At 38.4% G+C, this 19,583-nt stretch overlaps 1 protein-coding gene across 2 annotated transcripts in view; it reads left to right on the top strand.

Annotated features, from left to right (window-relative positions):
- The window catches only part of ZNF674 (zinc finger protein 674), a 36,281-nt gene that overhangs the window by 2,971 nt on the left and 13,727 nt on the right, over positions 1 to 19,583 (top strand). Inside the window, exons 2-3 of one of the 2 annotated variants that reach the window (XM_049704874.1) lie at positions 1,307 to 1,433; positions 1,751 to 1,864. In XM_049704874.1, the coding sequence (XP_049560831.1) occupies positions 1,307 to 1,433; positions 1,751 to 1,864 (241 nt within the window). The other variant, XR_007474843.1, reaches the window with a different exon arrangement.

Here is a 19,583-nt window from a genome sequence, read left to right as displayed (position 1 = left end):
TTTTAAAATCTACTTCTTACTCTTGGGACTGCTCTTCTTTTTTTTCTTTTCCTTCTCAGAGAAGATTGTTTACATACATAGACTCATCTTGCTTTTTCTCTTTCTTCACTTTCAGTTCACTTTTTGCTTTTTCATTATGTTTGAAGTAATGAAAGTAAATCCACATCTCATGTTCCAATATGCATAAAAACAGTATCCAAAAGATCCCTACTTCTTCTCTCCCCAGTACCACATCTTCCTCGCAGATGCCCACTGTTAACAATTTGGTGATAAGGTGCTGTAGATGCATTTACATCAATTTAACTAAAAATAGACATATATGTAACATGTGTTTTTGCACAAGTGCCATCACACTCCCATACCCACCTTGCTTTTCCCACCTGATTATATTCTGGGTTTTGTTCCTCATCAGTACATAAAGATTATTTCAGTTCCTATTTCGTGGTATAGAAGTATCATTTAACTATTTCTCTACAAATGGACACTTAGATTTTTAATTTTCTTTTCTATTATATACAGTGCCTCATGAACAACTTTCTATGTATCTCTTGGCCCATTAGTACAGGTATTTATGGAGAATACACCTGGAAGTAGGATTTTTGAATCAAAGGTGTTCACACTTTAAATTTGCTCTTCCAAATCCTGGACTAATTGCTGCTTTCACAAAATTTTAAAGAGCAGATAATTTCTGTGTTCAACTTTTCCAGGCTGTTAAAAGGTGAAAAGGAATCCAGTACATGTTATGATGCCAGTTAACTTAAATTCAAGGAAGATACTACAAGAAAGCAAAAGGTGAAAGACCACTTTCACTTAAGAATATGGATGCCAAAATTCTAAAAACATGTTCTGAATAGAGCATTAATAAATTGAATTGAGTCTTTTAAAAAGTACTCTGTGCATATGGCAAAAAATTCAAACAAAACTTTGTTCATCAAAAGGTGAAAAATAATTTTCCCTCTCACCCGTCTTTGTGTCTCCTTCATTTTTTCATGCATTCTTCTGAAAATCATGTGTGCCTATTTATCTATCTTGATATGAATCCCTTTTTCTTATGTTCTTCTTTTCGCATATTACAGCACATTCTAGTCCTTTTCATGATCATTCCATTTCACTGCTCAACCCCGGGTTTTCTCACCCCTGCCCTCTTGACCTTTGGGCAAGATAATGCTGTGTTGTGGAGGGCTGCCATGTGCATTGGAGGATATTTAGCAACATCGATGGCCTCTACCCTCTAGATGCCAGTGCCCCCCCCCCCCACTGCCCACCTTGTTTTGACAGTGGGCTAAGGAGGAGTGTGCTGTTGCAGGAAATGTTGACCTTCAGGGATGTGTTTGTGGACTTCACCCTGGAGGAGTGGCAGCAGCTGGACGCCACTCAGAAGAACCTCTGCAAGGATGTCATGCTGGAGAACTACAGCCACCTTGTCTCCGTGGGTGAGGGACCCTTCACAGGGTGACTGGAACGCACCCCCCGGGGCTCCCTCTCTGTCGGCTGCTGCAGCTCAGGGGCGTCTGGGCCCTGAATGAATCGGGCCTCAGGCTCAGGGTCAAGAATCCATAATGGCGTTTGCACCCTGCACGGGATGTCTGTGCTCTCACCTTCTCTGTGGACGGTCTGCACTGAGGGCCCACTAGCTGGGCTCATGGGGCAGTCACCGAGGCCGGACCATCTCTGCCCTGCAAGGATGGGCCTCGGTTCCGGAATGCCTCATGTGTCAATTAGAAAGTCCTCTGTCATTTCCCCTTAACAGGATTCCTCGTGGCCCAACCAGGTAGGACCTTCAGGTTGGGACAAGGAGACGAGGAGGCCAGGATGGCAGCTGGAGAAAGCCCAACACGGAGGTGTCCAGGTGAGCCCGTGCCGGGCCAGTTGGGCCAGGGCAAGGGGACCTGGTGGGTCAGGGAGAGCTTGGCCTCGGGGGCGCGCCCAGGAGTTCTTCTCAGAAACCCCAGACTTGGGGACACAATTCGGGTCTGATGGAACGAGCTGCTGTGATAGCCACACGATGCCCCACCTGCTGCCCCTCTGCAGCCCCTTGTTCTTGGGGTTCAGACAGAGGCAGCCACTGCTGTTCTGTAGATCCCGTCTCCACCTTCCAGCATCTGGGTGGCTAGGGAGACGTGCCCAGCCTTGTCTCCTTCCTCCTCCCTCTCCTTTCTGGAAGCTGTTGGGACTTTCCCCATCTCTTGGGCATTTGTGTGTTCATCAGAAGACAAGCAGATGGAGGGGTGATGTTTCCTCTTTACTTGGCATACTGTGGGCCCTCGAAGTCTGAAACGCAGAGTCTTTAACCTCAGGGAAATTATCCTACCTGGTTTACTGGAGTTGGGATGGACAAAAAAAAAAGCTTTGCTAGTGACCTTCAGCTCTACCAGGCCAAGCACCACCATGCCCTTGTCTGCCCTCACTTTGTGGTTAAACAGTGTCCACTTCACACAGGTTTCTGTTTTCTTATTTCCCTGAGGCTCTTCCAAATCTGACTTTTTCCGCCTGTTGTTAGATTCCTCCTCTTGTCAATACTTCCCTCCCACTCAATTATTTTGTCTTTTGTGTTATCTCTATTTATTAAAAAATAAATAAACTTCAGAGCATATTACTCCCACGATGGCATGCTTCAGTGAGCAGTGTCTCAGTTCTGGACAGAGCTGCTTCTTTCCTTTTCTGTTGTTTCTTTGTTTTTTTTCTCAGGGCCCCTTATCCAGAAAGTCTTCAGACATTGGTCTTCCTCCTTTTCTCTCCCACTCACAGTGGCCACTCAGCGGCCCCTCCCGAAGAAGTCTGTCTGGAGCGCTGTAACTATTCACTGTGGTTCGTGGACCGGCAGCCTGGGCACGGCCCGGCCTCAGAGTAGAAGTGAAGACTCTTGGGAGCCACCTCAGATTGACTGAATCTGAATCTGCTTTTCAACAGCTGTTTAGAGTTTAGTTTCACAGCTGCAGCTATAGTCAGACGCGGGCCCAGCTGATCCCAGGTGACTCCCCAGCTGTCTTTCCCAGAGCCCACTCCTGCCTGGCAGATGCACCCTCTCGCTCAGAGCCTCCACAGTTTTGCTGGCGTGTGCACCCACCTCCCTGTACCTTCTCCCAGGGACTTTTTGGGCTACAATTCCCTCTTTATTGCTCCGTCAATCCCGTATCTGCTGCCCTGTAGAGATTCATCAGGGTTTCTTGTCTGGTAATGGCATGGCTTAACATGCTTCCAGTGTTTACAGGAAGGAGGAAGCAAACTCAGAGGCACCTTCCACCCTTTGAGTCACATTTCACTTATATTACAAGCTGTATTATATTAGAAGTGTCACATGCGCACGTTCAGTCTAAGTCTGCAGAACATTATGGAGTACAAAGTAATCTCGGTGCATTCCCAGTCACACCTCCAAGCACAGCTTGTTTTCAAGGTTTTTGTTTTTAATTCCTCTCATGTGCATCTCCATAGGTCCAGCGTATACCTACACACCTGCATTTCTGGAGCTCTCAGTTTTCTCTCCCCTCTATGAAAAAATAAGGATTTACCTCAATTACACGGCCTTCTGCTCCCGTTCTTCTCAATGTTTATTAAATTTTTATTTTTTGTTTTTTTGTTAGCTACATTTGTAACTTTAAATAACATACTAAACTTCTAGGTTTGCATTCCATTTGGTAACTTTTTTAAAACCTAGCCAAGTGCCTGTGGCTTTTTTCTCTGCCTGGAACACAAACCCCTAGAGGCGAGAGCCTGCATCTTATTCTCATTCATCCAGGCGGGGGGCTGGTAGAAGCACTGGATAAGTATTGCTTTCATTGTTTTGGACCTGAGCAGAGGAAGGAGGTTTGTTATTCTTCCACAGCCCAGTGGTGAAGAGCTTGGGCTTTGGAGCTCACAGCCTGGATTCAGATTCTGGCTTCTTCACTCACAAGCTGTCGCTTTGCACGCGTGGCTTAGCCTTTCTCTGCCTGTTTGTAGAATGGGGCTAATGCTAGAATTTACAGGATTGTCGGAATTTAATGAGTTGATGAATGTAAAGCACCAAAAAGGGTGCTTGGAATAAGGGAAGTTCTCAGTATATATTATCACGCTTTTTATTATTGTTATTAGCCATACGGAATATTTTTTTAAACGTAGTGGTCGTCAGCTGGAGGTGTATCACATAGTGACCTGTGGAACCCTTGGGATACTCATGAGTAGGCCCCACCCTCTAGAAATTGTTTCAGAAATCTGGGGTAGGCCTAGTTATGCACGTTGTGAATAACACCCCAGATAGTTGTGAAGCCCATGTCTAGTTCAGATTCATTGCTTTAAATGTCCACTGCAAAGGGTTCAAAGGACTGGGAGACTTAGCAAGGCCATCACCTAGGAGCACAGGTCAGGTGGGATGGAAAACAGGAGCGCAACAGCTTGGTTCTCTTCCCCCATTCCTCCATTCTTTAAGCTACTTCTGGGCCTGTATTCTCCTCTGGCCCCTGGATGAAATCTCTGACAGGTCTCATAAATTCTCTGGTCATTCTGAGATAATAAAAATCTTCTATCAAGATCCAAGTATCAAGAGTAGCCTCACTGTCGTATTTATTATTTTAAGTTTGTTGAGCTTTTCACAGAAAGAACTTTTACCTTTGTTAATTTTCTCTATTGTGTGTTTTCCGTTTTCCTTTTACTTTTATTTCTACTTCTACTTCTTTGAGCTTACTTTGCTGTTCTTTATCAGCTCCTTTTCCCCCCAACATTTTATTATGAAAATTTTCAGACAAAACAAGCAAAAGAATTATGGTTTGAACATCCATATAATACCACCTAGATTCTACAATGAATGTTTTGCCATATTTTCTTTATCTCCTATTTGTGTACTAATTCCTCTGTTGTTCCATCAATCTCCCTTATTTTTTGTGTGGGATGCATTTCAAAAGTTGTGGAGATCAGTACACTTCACACCTAAATATTCCCAGAGGCATATCATTAACTAGAATTAAATATTTGTTAGTATTTTTTCTATCCTTAATACTTAACAGGTAGTTTAATAAAAGGAAATGCATAAATAGCACAATATGATAGTGGGTTGTATATGGTAATGTTTCAACGTAATTTCCATATGCATTTTCCATGTATTGTCATGATATATTTATTCTGATGTAACTGCATTCTTTTCTATAAAATGAGGTTTATTGAGGTATAATTTATATACCATGAAGTTCACCTCTCAAGTGTACAGTTCTATAGGTTTAACAAATATATAGTCATTTAAACACCACCACAATCAAGATATTGGACATTTTCATTCCCCCTAAAACACTCCCTTGTTCCCCTTTACAATTAAACTTCTCCCCTACTCCCACACCTGATCTTGTTTCTTCTTCTAGTTTTGTTTCTTCTAGAATGTCATATAAATGAATCTTATAGTATGCAGCCTTATGTATCTTGCTTCTTTCATTTACCTTAATGCTTTTTAGGTTCATCCATGTTGTGACATGTATCAGCAGTTTGTTCCTATTTGTAGCTGAATGATACTCCATTTGCTTATCCATAGACCAGGGTATGCACTTTTGAAGTTTTTCCAACTTTCGGTTATTATGAAAGAAGCTGGTATGAACATTCATGTTCAGGTCTTTGTGTGGACATATATTTTCTTATTTCTTAGGTAAATATCTAGAGTGGGATTGCTTGGTCATGTGGTAAGTGTATGTTCAACTTCACAAGACGCTACCAAACTGCTTTCCAGTGTAACTGTACCATTTTGGATGCCCAGCAGCAGCATATGAGAGTTCCGGTGTTTTGCTACTTTGCCGGCACTTGGTATTATTAATATTGTTAGTCTTTCTTTCTAGTAGCTGTATAAGAGTATCTCATTGTGATATTAATTTGCATTTCTCCAGTAACTGATGTTCAGCATCTTTTCATGTGTTTATTTGCCATCTCTACATCTTTGGTGAACTGTTTCTTGTAATCTGTTGCCATTTTTGTTATTATTAAGTTGTGAGAGTTCTTTATATATTCCGGATGCAAGCCCTCTATCAGCTATGTGTTTTCCAAGTTTTTACCCCCATGCTGTGGCTTGATTTTATCTTAACAGTGTCTTTCCATAAAAAGACATTTTTAATTTTGATAAAGTCCAGTTTATCAAGTTTTTCTTTTATGGTTCATGCTTTTTGTGCCCTATATAATAATTCTGTAACCCAAGGTAACAAAGATTTTCTCATATGTTTTATTTCAGAGGATTTATAATTTTAGCTCTTATATTTAGGCCTATGGCCAATAATGAGATGGATATTTTTACCTGGTATGAGGCAAGGGTCATTGTTTTTCTTCTTTTTTTGGCATATGCATATTTAATTGTTCAAGCAGCATTTTTGGAAAGACTGTCTCTTCTCCACTGATTTACCTGGGCACCCTTGTCAAAAACAGTTGAGCACATAAGCGTTGGTCTACCTGCCAATACCGCAGTGTCTTAATTACTGTAGCCTACATTAAGTGTTCACATCAGGTACTGTGACTTCCAGCTTTGTTCTTCCTTTTCATAATGTTTTGGTCCTTGATATTTTCATATAAATTTTAGAATCAGCTTGCCAATTTCTGCACAAACGCCTACAGGGATTTTGTTTGGGATTACTTTGAATCTGTGGGTCATTGAAATACTAACAATATTGAGTGTTCCGATTCACAAACATAGTGTATCTCTCAATTTATTTAGGTCTATAAAAATTCATCTCAGTAATATTTGGTAGTTTTGAATGCATAGGTCTTGCATAGGGAATGCAACTGCAATTTAAATATTTCATTTTAAACGTATCTATTTGCTTTTTGTCAATATCTCCTTTTTTTTTTTGTTTTTTACTTTAGTGGTTGCTCTGGGGATTAAGATATACATACTTAACCCTTTCACCACCTGTAGTTATATTTTAACTTTTCAAGTCATATGTAGAAGGTTTACAGTAATATAGGTCTCTTACCTTCCCTCCTTTATGTTATAGGTTTTCATATTTTAAACCCCTCAGACGATGTTATAATGTTTGCTTTCAACTGTCATACATACCTTAAAGAATTCAAAAGGAGAAAAATAGTCTCTATATTTACCAGATATTTTACCATTTCTGTTGATCTTTATTTATTCCTGAAGTTCCACGTTTCCTTCTGATATGATTTCCCTTCACCCTGAAGAAGATCCTGTATCATTTCTCTTAGAACAGGTCTGCTGGTGACAAGATCTCTTACTTTTTGTTCTCCTGAGAATTTTAAAATTTTGTCTTTGTTCTTGAAGAATATTTTTGCATCAGTGTAGAATTCTGGGTTGACATTTCTTTTCCTTTAGTATTTTTAAGGTGTTCCATTATCTTCTGGCCTCCATTGTTTCTGATGAGAACCTCACAGTCATTTGAATCATTGTTTCCTCATATGCAGTGTGCTTTTTTTTTTCCTGGCTATATTCAAGATGTTTTCTTTAACTTTGCATTCCAGATATTTGATTGTCATATTTCTGGGTGTTTCTTTGAGTTTACGTTGTTTCTGGTATGCTGAGCTTCTTGAATCTGTCAATTTACGTCTTTCTCCAAATTTGGGAAGTTTTTTGGCCATTATTTCTTCAGACATTTTTTTCTGCACTAGTCTCTTTTCCTTTGAGGACTCCAATGACGTGAATGTTGGACCTTTTGATATTGTCCTAGGAATACCTGATGCTGTAGTTCTTTCTTTTATTTTTCCCAATTTTTTTGTCTCTACTCCTCACCTTGGCAGGTTGGATCATTTCTGTCAGTTTAACTCCAAGTTCATTGACTCTTGGCCCTGTCATCTCTGTTCTGCTCAGTTCATCCCATGTGTTGTTTTTGTTTGTTTGTTTTTAATTTCAGATATTGTCTTTTTTAGTTCTAAAGTTTCCATTTCTTTTTTTTTTTTTTACAGTTTCTGTATCTCTGTTGAGAACTTCTGTTTATCCATTCATTTCAAGTGTGTTTGCCTCATAGAGCTTAGTTTCGACAGCTGCTTAAATGTCTTTGGTATTTCCAGCATCTGGCATCTGTTGATTATCTTTTCCCTTGAGAATTGGTCACATTTTGCTAGTTGTTTGTTATGTTGAATGATTTTGGATTCTATCTTAGATAGGGGTGATTGTTTTGTTCCTTTTAATCTTTGTTTATCATGTAATAAACCTAGTTAGATTCAAACCACTAGTTTTGTCTTGCCTTCTGTGGGTGTTGATTCCGGTTGGTTCGGTGTTCAAAGCCTTTGTTGTGCTTGTTTGCATCTGTGTTGTGTATGCACCATTTGGAGGTTAATTTGAGACTTTAGTCTTGTGTGGTGGTTTAAGTCTTTGTGCAGTTTTCAGAGCCTTTGCTCTCCTGTTTTACGGTTGTCTCCATGCATTTCTCACTCAGGTGTTAGACTTGAGCTGTGGTTGAAATCTTAGTTTTGTTCAGTTCTTAAAGCTTTGGTGTGAGGCTTGGCTTTCCCTTGTACACACAGCTCTTGGATGAGCTCAGGACTTCTGGAGTTTTGTATGCCATTGGGACAGAGTCTTGTGAAAAAAGAGCAGGGACAAAAAAGAAACTCACTGGTGTATGGGCTGCTTCTCCACTTTTTGACTCACCTTCAGAGTCTACCTGCTTTTTTTTTTTTTAACTTGTCAGAGTCCTAAGTAGCTGCTTTATATATTTTGTCCAGAGTTTTTAGCTGCAATAATCAGCAGGAGACAGGGGCTGTAGTAGACATACTCCACTGTGGCTAGAAATGGAAACCTTGATTTCATTCGTTCTTGCTTTTATCTTTATTATTTCTGTTCTTCTGCTAGTTTGAATTTAATTTTCTCTTTTCCTAGTTTCATAAGGTAGAAGCTTAGATCACTGATTTGATAGCTTCCCTTTCTAATGTAAGCATTGTGAATGCTATGACTGCCTCTAAGTACTGATTTAGCTGTTTTAGCCTCTGTATTTGTGGTATAACTGACATACAAAAAACTGCATATATTTAAAGTGCATAATTGGATAAGTTTTGACATGCACACACCCAAGAATCCATCACCACAATCAAGATAGTGAAGTCATAGAGTGAGCTAGGAAGTATTCCATCCCCTCTTTAGTTCTTTGGAAGAATTTGTATGGAATTGGTGTTATTTCTTCCTTAAAAGTTTGATAGAATTCCCCAGTGAACTCACCTGGGCCTGGAGTTTTCTTTGTGGGAAAGCATTAAACTACAAGGTCAATTTCTTTAATAGATATTGGGTTATTCAGATTATTTCTTCATGAACAAAAACTTTGGTAACTTGTCTTTCAAGGAGTTTGTCCATTTCACCTAAGTTGTCAAATTTATTGGCATAAATTTGTTTACAATATTTCCTTATTATCCTTTTAATTTCTGAGGGTGTGTGGTAGTCTCATTTTAGTTAAAAAAAAAAGTCTAATCACATGTAGAAGTGAAAACTATGAACTTCATTGAAAGGGAAATCTCTCCCCCAGCTAATGCCTGCTTCAGTGCTTCAGGCTGGAGTTTTTAGTAGCAAAGGAAGCATGCTCAGCTTTTTCTTTCTTTACTCCCCCTCACTCCCCTTCGCAACAACTAGGCCATCTCTGGCTCCTTGGGTGAAGCAAGTGAGGAAGGAAGGACATACAAAGGACAAAAACAGTTTGCCCTAACTGATAAAGATGTCATCTGATATCAATGCCCTCTGCATGTGGCAGATTTCCAAAGACTGATTCTTCCTGTCCCTGGCATGTTTATGGTTTCCTTGGAGACGTCCCAGCTAGGAACCTTGACTGCAGTTTCCTCAATATAGACAGTGCCTCTTTTCCAACAAGTTATTTAATATATCTCCTCCCCACTCTCACCCTGCAGCACCACTGTATACTTCCAATCTCTTTTTGCTGAGGTCACCTTGATACTAGCAGAAAGCTCTCTCTCCAAAGTAACCCAATCCTGTTCCTATCCAGAGGGTCCACATCTGGCTTGTGGAGTATGTGTGTGTGGTGGGATCTGCACCTTGATCTCTTCACCCCCCATGCAACCTCTTTTCTGCAGTCACAGACTGCCTAACCCTGCCTGTCACCTGTAGAGGTTTTCTAGGTGCAAATCAGGTGCCAAGTCCCCTGCATCCCCAAAACTCTACTGGGCGTATATCAAGCAAGTTGTCTCCTTGAAGTTTTTCTTACTAGATTAGGGCTGAGGCGAATGTACTCCTCCTGCCCCTATTGTTAGAGAAAACGCCACAGCTTTCCAACAGCTCTCTCTGAAGAAAGTTTCTCCCTCAGCTTCTTCAACCTTAATACTCATAGTTTTAAGGTGTCTGTTACTGCTGAGGGACATTAAGTGGTTTTGGCCTACTCATTTTAAGTCCTGCAAAGGCCTCTGGACTGGGGAAGCACTTGGTAGTATTTTATTACCAGCCTTTGAAACAAAAAGAGTGGGGTTTTAAAAATGTTTTTATTTTCTTGTGATGAGAACATTTAAAAAATTATTTATAAAACAATTTCATAATAGATTTTTTAATTGAGGTATAGTTGATTTACGATGTTGTGATTCAGAGATACATATATACATACATATACGCATCCTCTTTTATATTCTTTTCCATTATGGTTTATCACAGGATATTGAATATAGTTCCCTGTGCTATACAGTAGGACCTTGTTGTTTATCCTTTCTATGTATAATGGTTTGCATCCGCTAACCCCAAACTCCCACTCCATCCCTCCCTCACCCTGCTTCCCCCTTGGCAACCACAGGTCTGTCCTCTATGTCTGTGAGTCTGCTTCTGTTTCATAGATAGGTTCATTTGTGTCATATTTGAGATTCCACATATACGTGGTACCATATGGTATTTGTCTTTCTCTTTCTGAACCTACTTCACTTAGTATGATAATCTTTGGGTCCATCCATGTTGCTGCAAATGGCATTATTTCATTCTTTTTTTATGGCTGAGTAGTATTCCATTGTATGTATGTACAATATACATACTTCTTTATCCATGTGATGAGAACTTTTGAGATTCACTGTCTTAGCAACTTTCAAGTATGCAATATGGTATTATTAACTATAGTCACCATGATGTTACATGGGTTTTAATAAATATCATGTTAAACCAATTCCCTAAGAGCATGGATTGCAGCTGGGTTGGCAGATGTAGCTTCTCAAATATCTGAAACTTCAGCTTTTGAACAGGAAGTGTCAATGTAAAAATGCAAAGCTCTGTAACCTTATGCAGCCATACTGATGATACAGACAATGTATGACTCAGACCAGTGCTACCCAATAGAACATTCTGCAGTGATGGCACTGTTCTTTCTCTCTAGAATTGTAGTATGGGCACACTCTTTACATTTTGGTAATCTGCTAAGTATGAGTTGGTATCTTATTATAATTTTCATTTCCCTGATTATGAGTAAAAGTATTTGTCATTTCATATTTGGTGTTGACTGTTTGGATTTCCTCTTCTGTGACTTAACCTGTGCATACCCTATATTTGTGTTTTTGTTGGGGTGTTTGTCTTTTTTGATTTATATAGATTCTTTTTTTTAACATCTTTATTGGAGTATAATTGCTTTACAATGGTGTGTTAGTTTCTGCTTTATAACAAAGTGAATCAGTTATACATAACACATGTTCCCATATCTCTTCCCTCCTGCATCTCCCTCCCTCCCACCCTCCTTATCCCACACCTCTAGGCGGTCACAAACCACCTAGCTGATCTCCCTGTGCTACGCGGCTGTTTCCCACCAGCTATCCACTTCACGCTTGGTAGTGTATATATGTCCATGCCACTCTCTCACCTCGTCATAGCCTACCCCTCCCCCTCCCCATATCCTCAAGTCCATGCTCTAGTAGGTCTGTGTCTTCATTCCCATCTTACCCCTAGGTTCTTCATGACCTTTTTTATTCTTTCTTTCTTAGATTCCATATATATGTGTTAGCATACGGTATTTGTTTTTCTCTTTCTGACTTACTTCGCTCTGTATGACAGACTCTAGGTCCATCCACCTCACCACAAATAACTCAATTTCGTTTCTTTTTATGGCTGAGTAATATTCCATTGTATATATGTGCCACATCTTCTTTATCCATTCATCTGTTGATGGACACTTAGGTTGCTTCCATGTCCTGGCTATTGTAAATAGAGCTGCAATGAACATTTTGGTATATGACTCTTTTTGAATTATGGTTTTCTCAGGGTATATGCCCAGTAGTGGGATTGCTGGGTCGTATGGTAGTTCTATTCGTACTTTTTTAAGAAACCTCCATACTGTTCTCCATAGTGGCTGTATCAATTTACATTCCCACCAACAGTGCAAGAGGGTTCCCTTTTCTCCACACCCTCTCCAGCATTTATTGTTTCTAGATTTTTTGATGATGGCCATTCTGACCGGTGTGAGATGATATCTCATTGTAGTTTTGATTTGCATTTCTCTAATGATTAATGATGTTGAGCATTCTTTCATGTGTTTGTTGGCAGTCTATATATCTTCTTTGGAGAAATGTCTATTTAGGTCTTCTGCCCATTTTTGGATTGGGTTGTTTGTTTTTTTGTTATTGAGCTGCATGAGCTGCTTGCAAATTTTGGAGAGTAATCCTTTGTCAGTTGCTTCATTTGCAAATATTTTCTCTCATTCTGAGGGTTGTCTTTTGGTCTTGGTTATGGTTTGCTTTGCTGTGCAAAAGCTTTGAAGTTTCATTAGGTCCCATTTGTTTATTTTTGTTTTTATTTCCATTTCTCTAGGAGGTGGGTCAAAAAGGATCTTGCTGTGATTTATGTCATAGAGTGTTCGTGTGTAGTCAATATCTTTTCTTTATCTTGGTTATTGCTGGTGTCTTTTTTTTTTTTTTGCTGGTGTCTTTTTAATAGAAGTTTTCATTGTAATTAGATTGATCAACTTTTTACTTTGTGCTTTTTGTATAATTTTATGTAACTTTTTTCTGACTGAGCTCATAAAGATGTTGTCATATAATTTTCTTCTAAAAGTTTCAAATTTTGCGCTTTATTTTCTTAAAATCTGCCTGGAATTTATTTTTATATAACTCGTGAGGAAGGAAACTATTACATCACCTTATTTCCCCACGTGGACATACACTTGTATCATGCTGCATACTGAACCCTTTCAACAGTGGGTTGCGATGCCCCTTCAGCTACAGGTCAAGTTCCATATCCATGTGGGTCTGTTCCCAGGCTATGTTGTTCCATTGGTCTGTTTGTCCCTTTTCCATTTGCATGTTTTTATAACTTTATTCTAATGAGTTAAAGTATGTAAAGCACTTACAAGTGCCTGATACTGAGTGAATGCTATATAAATGTCAACTGTTACACACACCATTCTTACTGTTACTGATGTTGTAAATAGTTGGTAGGATGATTCTCCTTATCTCTTTGGACTCTTTGGTCTTCAAATAGGAATCATAGGATTCGTTTGTGAAGTTCCATGGAAAACTAGTAGGGATTTTAATTGCAATTGCACTGTGTTTGGAGATGAGTTGGAAGTACGTTGGGGTTTGGTATCTTTATTGAATTTTACCATCAGTGAACTCTTATTCAGCCTGTGTTTTCTGCCATTTAGTAATGGTTTGAACTTGTCTTCAGGAAGTGCTTGCACATGTTTTATTAAATTTATTCCTAGATACCTCTTAGGTATGATTGCAATTGTGTTTGGGATCTTTTTTCCTATTATGGTTCCTAATTAGTTAATACTAATGTATGACAATGCAGTGATATTTATATATTCAACTTGTGTACAGAAACCTCTCTGAATGTTTTTATTAATACTAATAGTTTTTAGATTCTCTTGGGTCTTCTGTGTAAACAATTATCTTCATAAAAAAATTTTGTATTTTCCTGTCCAATTATACATTTTCTTTTTCTTCTCCCATTCTATTAGTCAGGGCCTGTATTACAGTGTTTTAGATACGGTGATAGCGAATTCCTTGTTTGTTTCTGATTCTAATGGAAATAATGATGAGGACAATGCTAGAAATGTAATGATAGTCAATGTGTGAGCACTTGCTGTGTGCCACAAATGCAGCATTCTGTGTGCTTTGTACACATTACAGAGCTTAATCCTCCAAATGACCCTGTAAAGGAGACTGGTTGTTATCCTTATTTTATAGATGAGAAACTGAGGCACAGAGAGAAAATGTAACTTCTAAAACTTTCACCATTAAGTATATTTGCTGTGGTTTTTTGAAAGATACCTTTCATCAAAAGCTCCTTTTATATCCCTAGTTGACTAAGACTTTTTTTTTAACATCTTTATTGGAGTATAATTGCTTTACAATGGTGTGTTAGTTTCTGCTTTATAACAAAGTGAATCAGTTATACATATACATATGTTCCCATATCTCTTCCCTCTTGCGTCTCCCTCCCTCCCACCCTCCCTATCCCACCCCTCCAGGCGGTCACAAAGCACCGAGCTGATCTCCCTGTGCTATGCGGCTGCTTCCCACTAGCTATCTATTTTACATTTGGTAGACAATGGAATATTACTCAGCCATAAAAAGAAATGAAATTGAGTTATTTGTAGTGAGGTATATGGACCTAGAGTCTGTCATACAGAGTGAAGTAAGTCAGAAAGAGAAAAACAAATACCATATGCTAACACATATATATGGAATCTAAGAAAAAAAAAAAGGTCATAAAGTACCTAGGGGTAAGACGGGAATAAAGACACAGACCTACTAGAGCATGGACTTGAGGATGTGGGGAGGGGGAAGGGTAAGCTGTGACAAAGCAAGAGAGAGGCATGAACATATATACACTACCAAACGTAAGGTAGATAGCTAGTGGGAAGCAGCCGCATAGCACAGGGAGATCAGCTCGGTGTTTTGTGACCACCTGGAGGGGTGGGATAGGGAGGGTGGGAGGGAGGGAGATGCAAGAGGGAAGAGATGTGGGAACATATGTATATGTATAACTGATTCACTTTGTTATAAAGCAGAAACTAACACACCATTGTAAAGCAATTATACTCCAATAAAGATGTAAAAAAACAAAAAACAAAAATATTAGTTCCTGTAAGAAAATAGTTTTCATTCAGAGTTTCATTTTATTACCTTAAAATAAGGAGTAATATAATATTGATTTTCCTGAGAAAGAATGTCTATGAATATACACAAAGTTTTTGCCAAAGATCTAGAAGATGAAAATTATATTAAGTCTAAATTATTTTGTCTTATTTCTGGTTATTTAATTTTTTTTCAGCTTTATTGAGATATAATTGATATACAACCATGTATTTGTCAACAGATGAATAAACAAAATGTGGCATATATGCACAGTGGAATATGTTTCTGCTTTAAAAAGGAAGGACATTCTGACACAAGCTACAACATGGGTGAACCTTGAAAACATTATGCTAAGTGAAATAAGACAGTCATGAGAGGGTAAATGCTATATGATTCCACTTATATGAGGTACCTGGAGTAGTTAATAGAGACAGAAAGTAGAATGGTGGTTTCCAGGGGTTAGGGGAAGCAAGGAATGAAGAGTTGTTGTTTAATGGGTACAGAGTTTTGGTTTTATAAGATAAAAAATGCTATGGTGATGGATAGTGGTGATTGTTGCACAACAATGTAAGTGTATTTAATGCCACTGAACTATATACACTTAAAAATGATTAAAATGATAAATGTTATATTTATTTTACCACAATTAAAAATAAATAAGAAAAAAATCATGAGTGTGTGTTATATTTTCTCAAATGCTTATTTTCTGCATCTATTGGGAAGATAATTTTTTTGTCCTTTAATCTATTAATGTGGTGGATTATATTAATAGATTTTCTCATGTTGAACTGTTCTTGCATTCCTGCACTAAACTCTACTTAGTTGTAAAACATTTTTTTAATAAATTGAATTCAGTTTACTCATATTTAATTTCAGAGTTTTCCGTTAATGTTCAGAAGTGAGACAGATCTTAGATTTTCTTTTCTTGTACTCTACTCTTACTCTGGTCTATGGTTATCCTAGCTGCATAAAAGAGACTGGGTAATCTTCCCTTTTTTTTTTTTTTTCCTAGTTTCTGAAACTGCACTGACTGGAGTATACCTGTTCTTAAGAGTTTGATAGCAGTCATCTACAACAACATTTGGATAAGAGGCCCCATTTTAGGGCAAGACTTTTGATTACCTAGTGAATTGTATAGTTATTTAAAATAATTACTGATTTATTCATGTTTTCTGTATCTTCTGTCAATTCTGGTCATTTTTTTAGACAATTATGTTTCATCTGAGATTTCAAATTTACTGACCCAAGGCAGTAGTCTCTTTTGATTAAAAAAAAGTTTAATTTTTATCAAATTAAATCATGCCCGAGGTTTAAAGAATAAAATAAATGTGATAAAACTATAATGAATGTCAAGGGCATGATAGTGTACTTGGTCTTAGCCAAAAGGCTGAGAAGCAGTCAGGGCATGACAAACATAAAAATTCAGAATAGTGATTATCTGAGAAGAGAATGAAATGGGCACATGAAGAACTTCAAAGGTAAAAAATAATTTGTTTTTTAATGAGTGGTGGATGCGCAGATACTTTTTGGTATCTCTGTTCTTTATAATTTACATATATCTTACAAAAATTATTTAAAATTTTCTGCTATGGAAGATGAAGATTTAGCTCACTTCATTGTTTTTGCCACTCATACACATACAAACACACAAAGACTTCTTTTTTGAATGTTTTTTTTTCTTTTTTATTGAAGTATAGTTGATTTACAATATTATATTAGTTTTAGGTGTACAACACAGTGATTTGATATTTTTATAGAATACTCCATTTAAAGTTATTATAAAATATTGACTATATTCCCTGTGTGTACATTACATCCTTGTGTCGTATTTATTTTATACCTTGTAGTTTTTATCTCTTAATCCCCTGCTCCTATCTGGCCCCTCCCCATTCCCTCTCCCAATTGGTAACAACTAAAATTGTTCTCAGTATCTGTCAGTCTGTTTCTGTTTTGTTATATTCATTTGTTTTAGTTTTTAGATTCCACATTTAAGCAAAAACACGGTATTTGTCTTTCCCTGTCTGACTTATTTCACTAAGCATAATACCCTCTAGGCCCATCCATGTTCTTACAGATGGCAAAATTTCATTCCTTTTTATAGCTAAGTAATATTCCATTGCATGTATATGTGTGTGTGTATGTATGTATGTGTGTGTGTGTGTATCTTCCTTATCCATTCATCTCTTGATGGACACTTAGGTTGCTTCCATGTCTTGGCTATTGTAAATAATGCTGTTATGAACATTGACATGCATGTATCTTTTCAAATTAGTGTTTTCGTTTTCTTCAGATGTATACCCAGGAGTGGAATTACTGGATCATATGGTAGTTTCTATTTTTGACTTTTTGAGGAACCTCCATAGTGTCTTCCATAGTGGCTGCACCAGTTTGCATTCCCGCCAACAGTGTACAAGGGTCCCCTTTTCTCCACATCCTCACCAACATTTGTTATTTGTGTTCTTTCTGATGGTAGCCATTCTGACAGGTGTGAGGTGGTATCTCATTGTGATTTTGATTTGCATTTCCCTGATGATTAGTGATGTTGAATATCTTTTCACGTGCCTGTTGGCCATCTCTATGTCTTCTTTGGAACACAAAAACTTCTTGTTCTCCCATGTTCCCAATATGATTATACCATAAATTTGGTTTACATCAGTACTACTGTTTATAATATAATGACCATATAAACACTATAGACAGCTTAGCCATGTAGTCATCTATGATTAATTTACCTTTTCTGCATAACTTTTAGTTTCCTTTGGTTAAAAATTGTCTTGTTTCTTTCATTTGCTTCTTTCGCTATGTACTTATCACCAGTTTAACTTAAAAATGACCAGTTGTCTAGAGTGATTCTGAATGCTTTCAGAGCTTCAAGTGTCCCATCAATGTCATACCCCTGAGTTTCTCTGGAGGCCTCTGACCACTTCCTTCTGGGTGGATTATCCTCATTCCTGTTTGCTCAGCTACCATCCTGACATCTCTTCACCATCATTCTGGGAATTCCCTCCACTTTCTGCATTGTTGGATTCCTTCGTTTGCTTTATGCCATGCCTTTTTCCACATTTCACTGGAGCACATTCTTCCAGTACTTTCCTAAGAAAGAATGTAGGTCCATGGGAGGTAAATTTTTTGAGATTTTTGAATATCTGAAAGTGTTGAATCCTCATCCAAGATGGAGAGTTGAGCTTGGTTGGGGTAGAGTTCTAGGATGGACATTTCTTTCCCTTAGACTTTTGAAGGCATTGTTCCATTGTCTTCTGATTGTAATTTTCCTTTTGAGAACTCTGAAGCCTATTCTGATTATTGATACTTGGTATCATTTTTTTTCTATCTGTAAGCTTGTAAGATTTTTTCCCCTTTATTTCAATGCTTGCTGACATTTCTTCATGTGTCCTAATAGGGGTTCATTTTCACCAGCATTGCTGGGCACTTGGTAGAGGAGACAAATCCCCGCAGGGATAGTTGCTCCTTTCTCGTGCAAAGCCAAGATGCTACAGGGCTAGACAGCTGCAATTCAAGTCCAAGCGGCAAGTAAGGCTTTATAGAAAGCCCTTTTCACTTTGTCTGTGGGAGATTCCAAATTGACCCACTAAAAATAGGCACCGCCAGGCATCTAGTCACCCAGAAGAAAATCAGGTGTTCAGTGCCCCAGGCAGGCAAAAAATCATCTTATCATCATAGGGAACATTCCACAATCTGCATTCCCAAACTTCAGGCAGGAGCCAGGCCTGACATGTTAACACTTTGCTGCACATTACCTTTACTGGTGCTGTTTATTTCTTCATGGGGATTGGTGTTACCATATACTGTCCCTTCTTTCTTGGAGCTGAGCTCCAAGTTAGGTCAAGTAATGACAGCACTCCGGAGATGAGGCTTTTGGTGGAACTCCCTTCAGTTGCTGTAACAATGCCAGTTTTCACTGCTTCCGGACCACAGAGCTGAGGAGCCAGGGGTTTGGGGTGGAGGTGGGGGTGGGGGAAAGTAGCACCAAGTGGAAAACCACACACTTGGCTGCTCTTAGTGAGGTTCACTGGTTCTTCTTGAATAAATGATTTTTAATCTGTTGTGTGCCTTTGGTTAATTTCCAAAGTCCTGAAATGACAGATTTTGATAATTTTGCCAGTATTTTCATTGCTTTTATGGGGAAGAGGATTTACTAAGGTCCTCACTCCACTGTTCCAGAAGCCCTGCCTTAAGGCATTTCTCTTAAAACTGCAGAAAAGTATAGAAAATCATAGTCATAACAAATACCCTTGTAGTTACCTCCCAGAATTAGCAAGTGCTAAGATTTTGTCATTTGGTGGCGGTGGTTTTGTGTTTATAAAAGAAATAGAGGTTTACAGTTAAAGGTGAAGCCTCCCTTTTCCTCTCCTGAATCCTGCTCCCTTCATTCCCACCCCAGGCAAACAATATCATGAATTTGGTGCGTTATCTTTCTAACCCATGTTTTTAAACTTTTACTATATAAATTTGCATCTGTAATCAATATAGCATTGTTTTTTGTAAATTTACCAGATTAGTGCTCTAGAACCATAGGGGTCTTTCTACAGCTTTCTTTCAGTATTCAGTGTTACCCTTTGAGTTTAGCTATGCTGATATGTTAGATTTAGTTCATTCATTTTTCACTCCTGCATAGCATTCCAACATCT

The sequence above is a fragment of the Orcinus orca genome, chromosome X, assembly GCF_937001465.1.
Source record: "Orcinus orca chromosome X, mOrcOrc1.1, whole genome shotgun sequence".
Lineage (NCBI taxonomy): Eukaryota > Metazoa > Chordata > Mammalia > Artiodactyla > Delphinidae > Orcinus > Orcinus orca.
The sequence above is the reverse complement of the archived record's forward strand: the minus strand, read 5'-3'. Positions and strand labels throughout refer to the sequence as shown.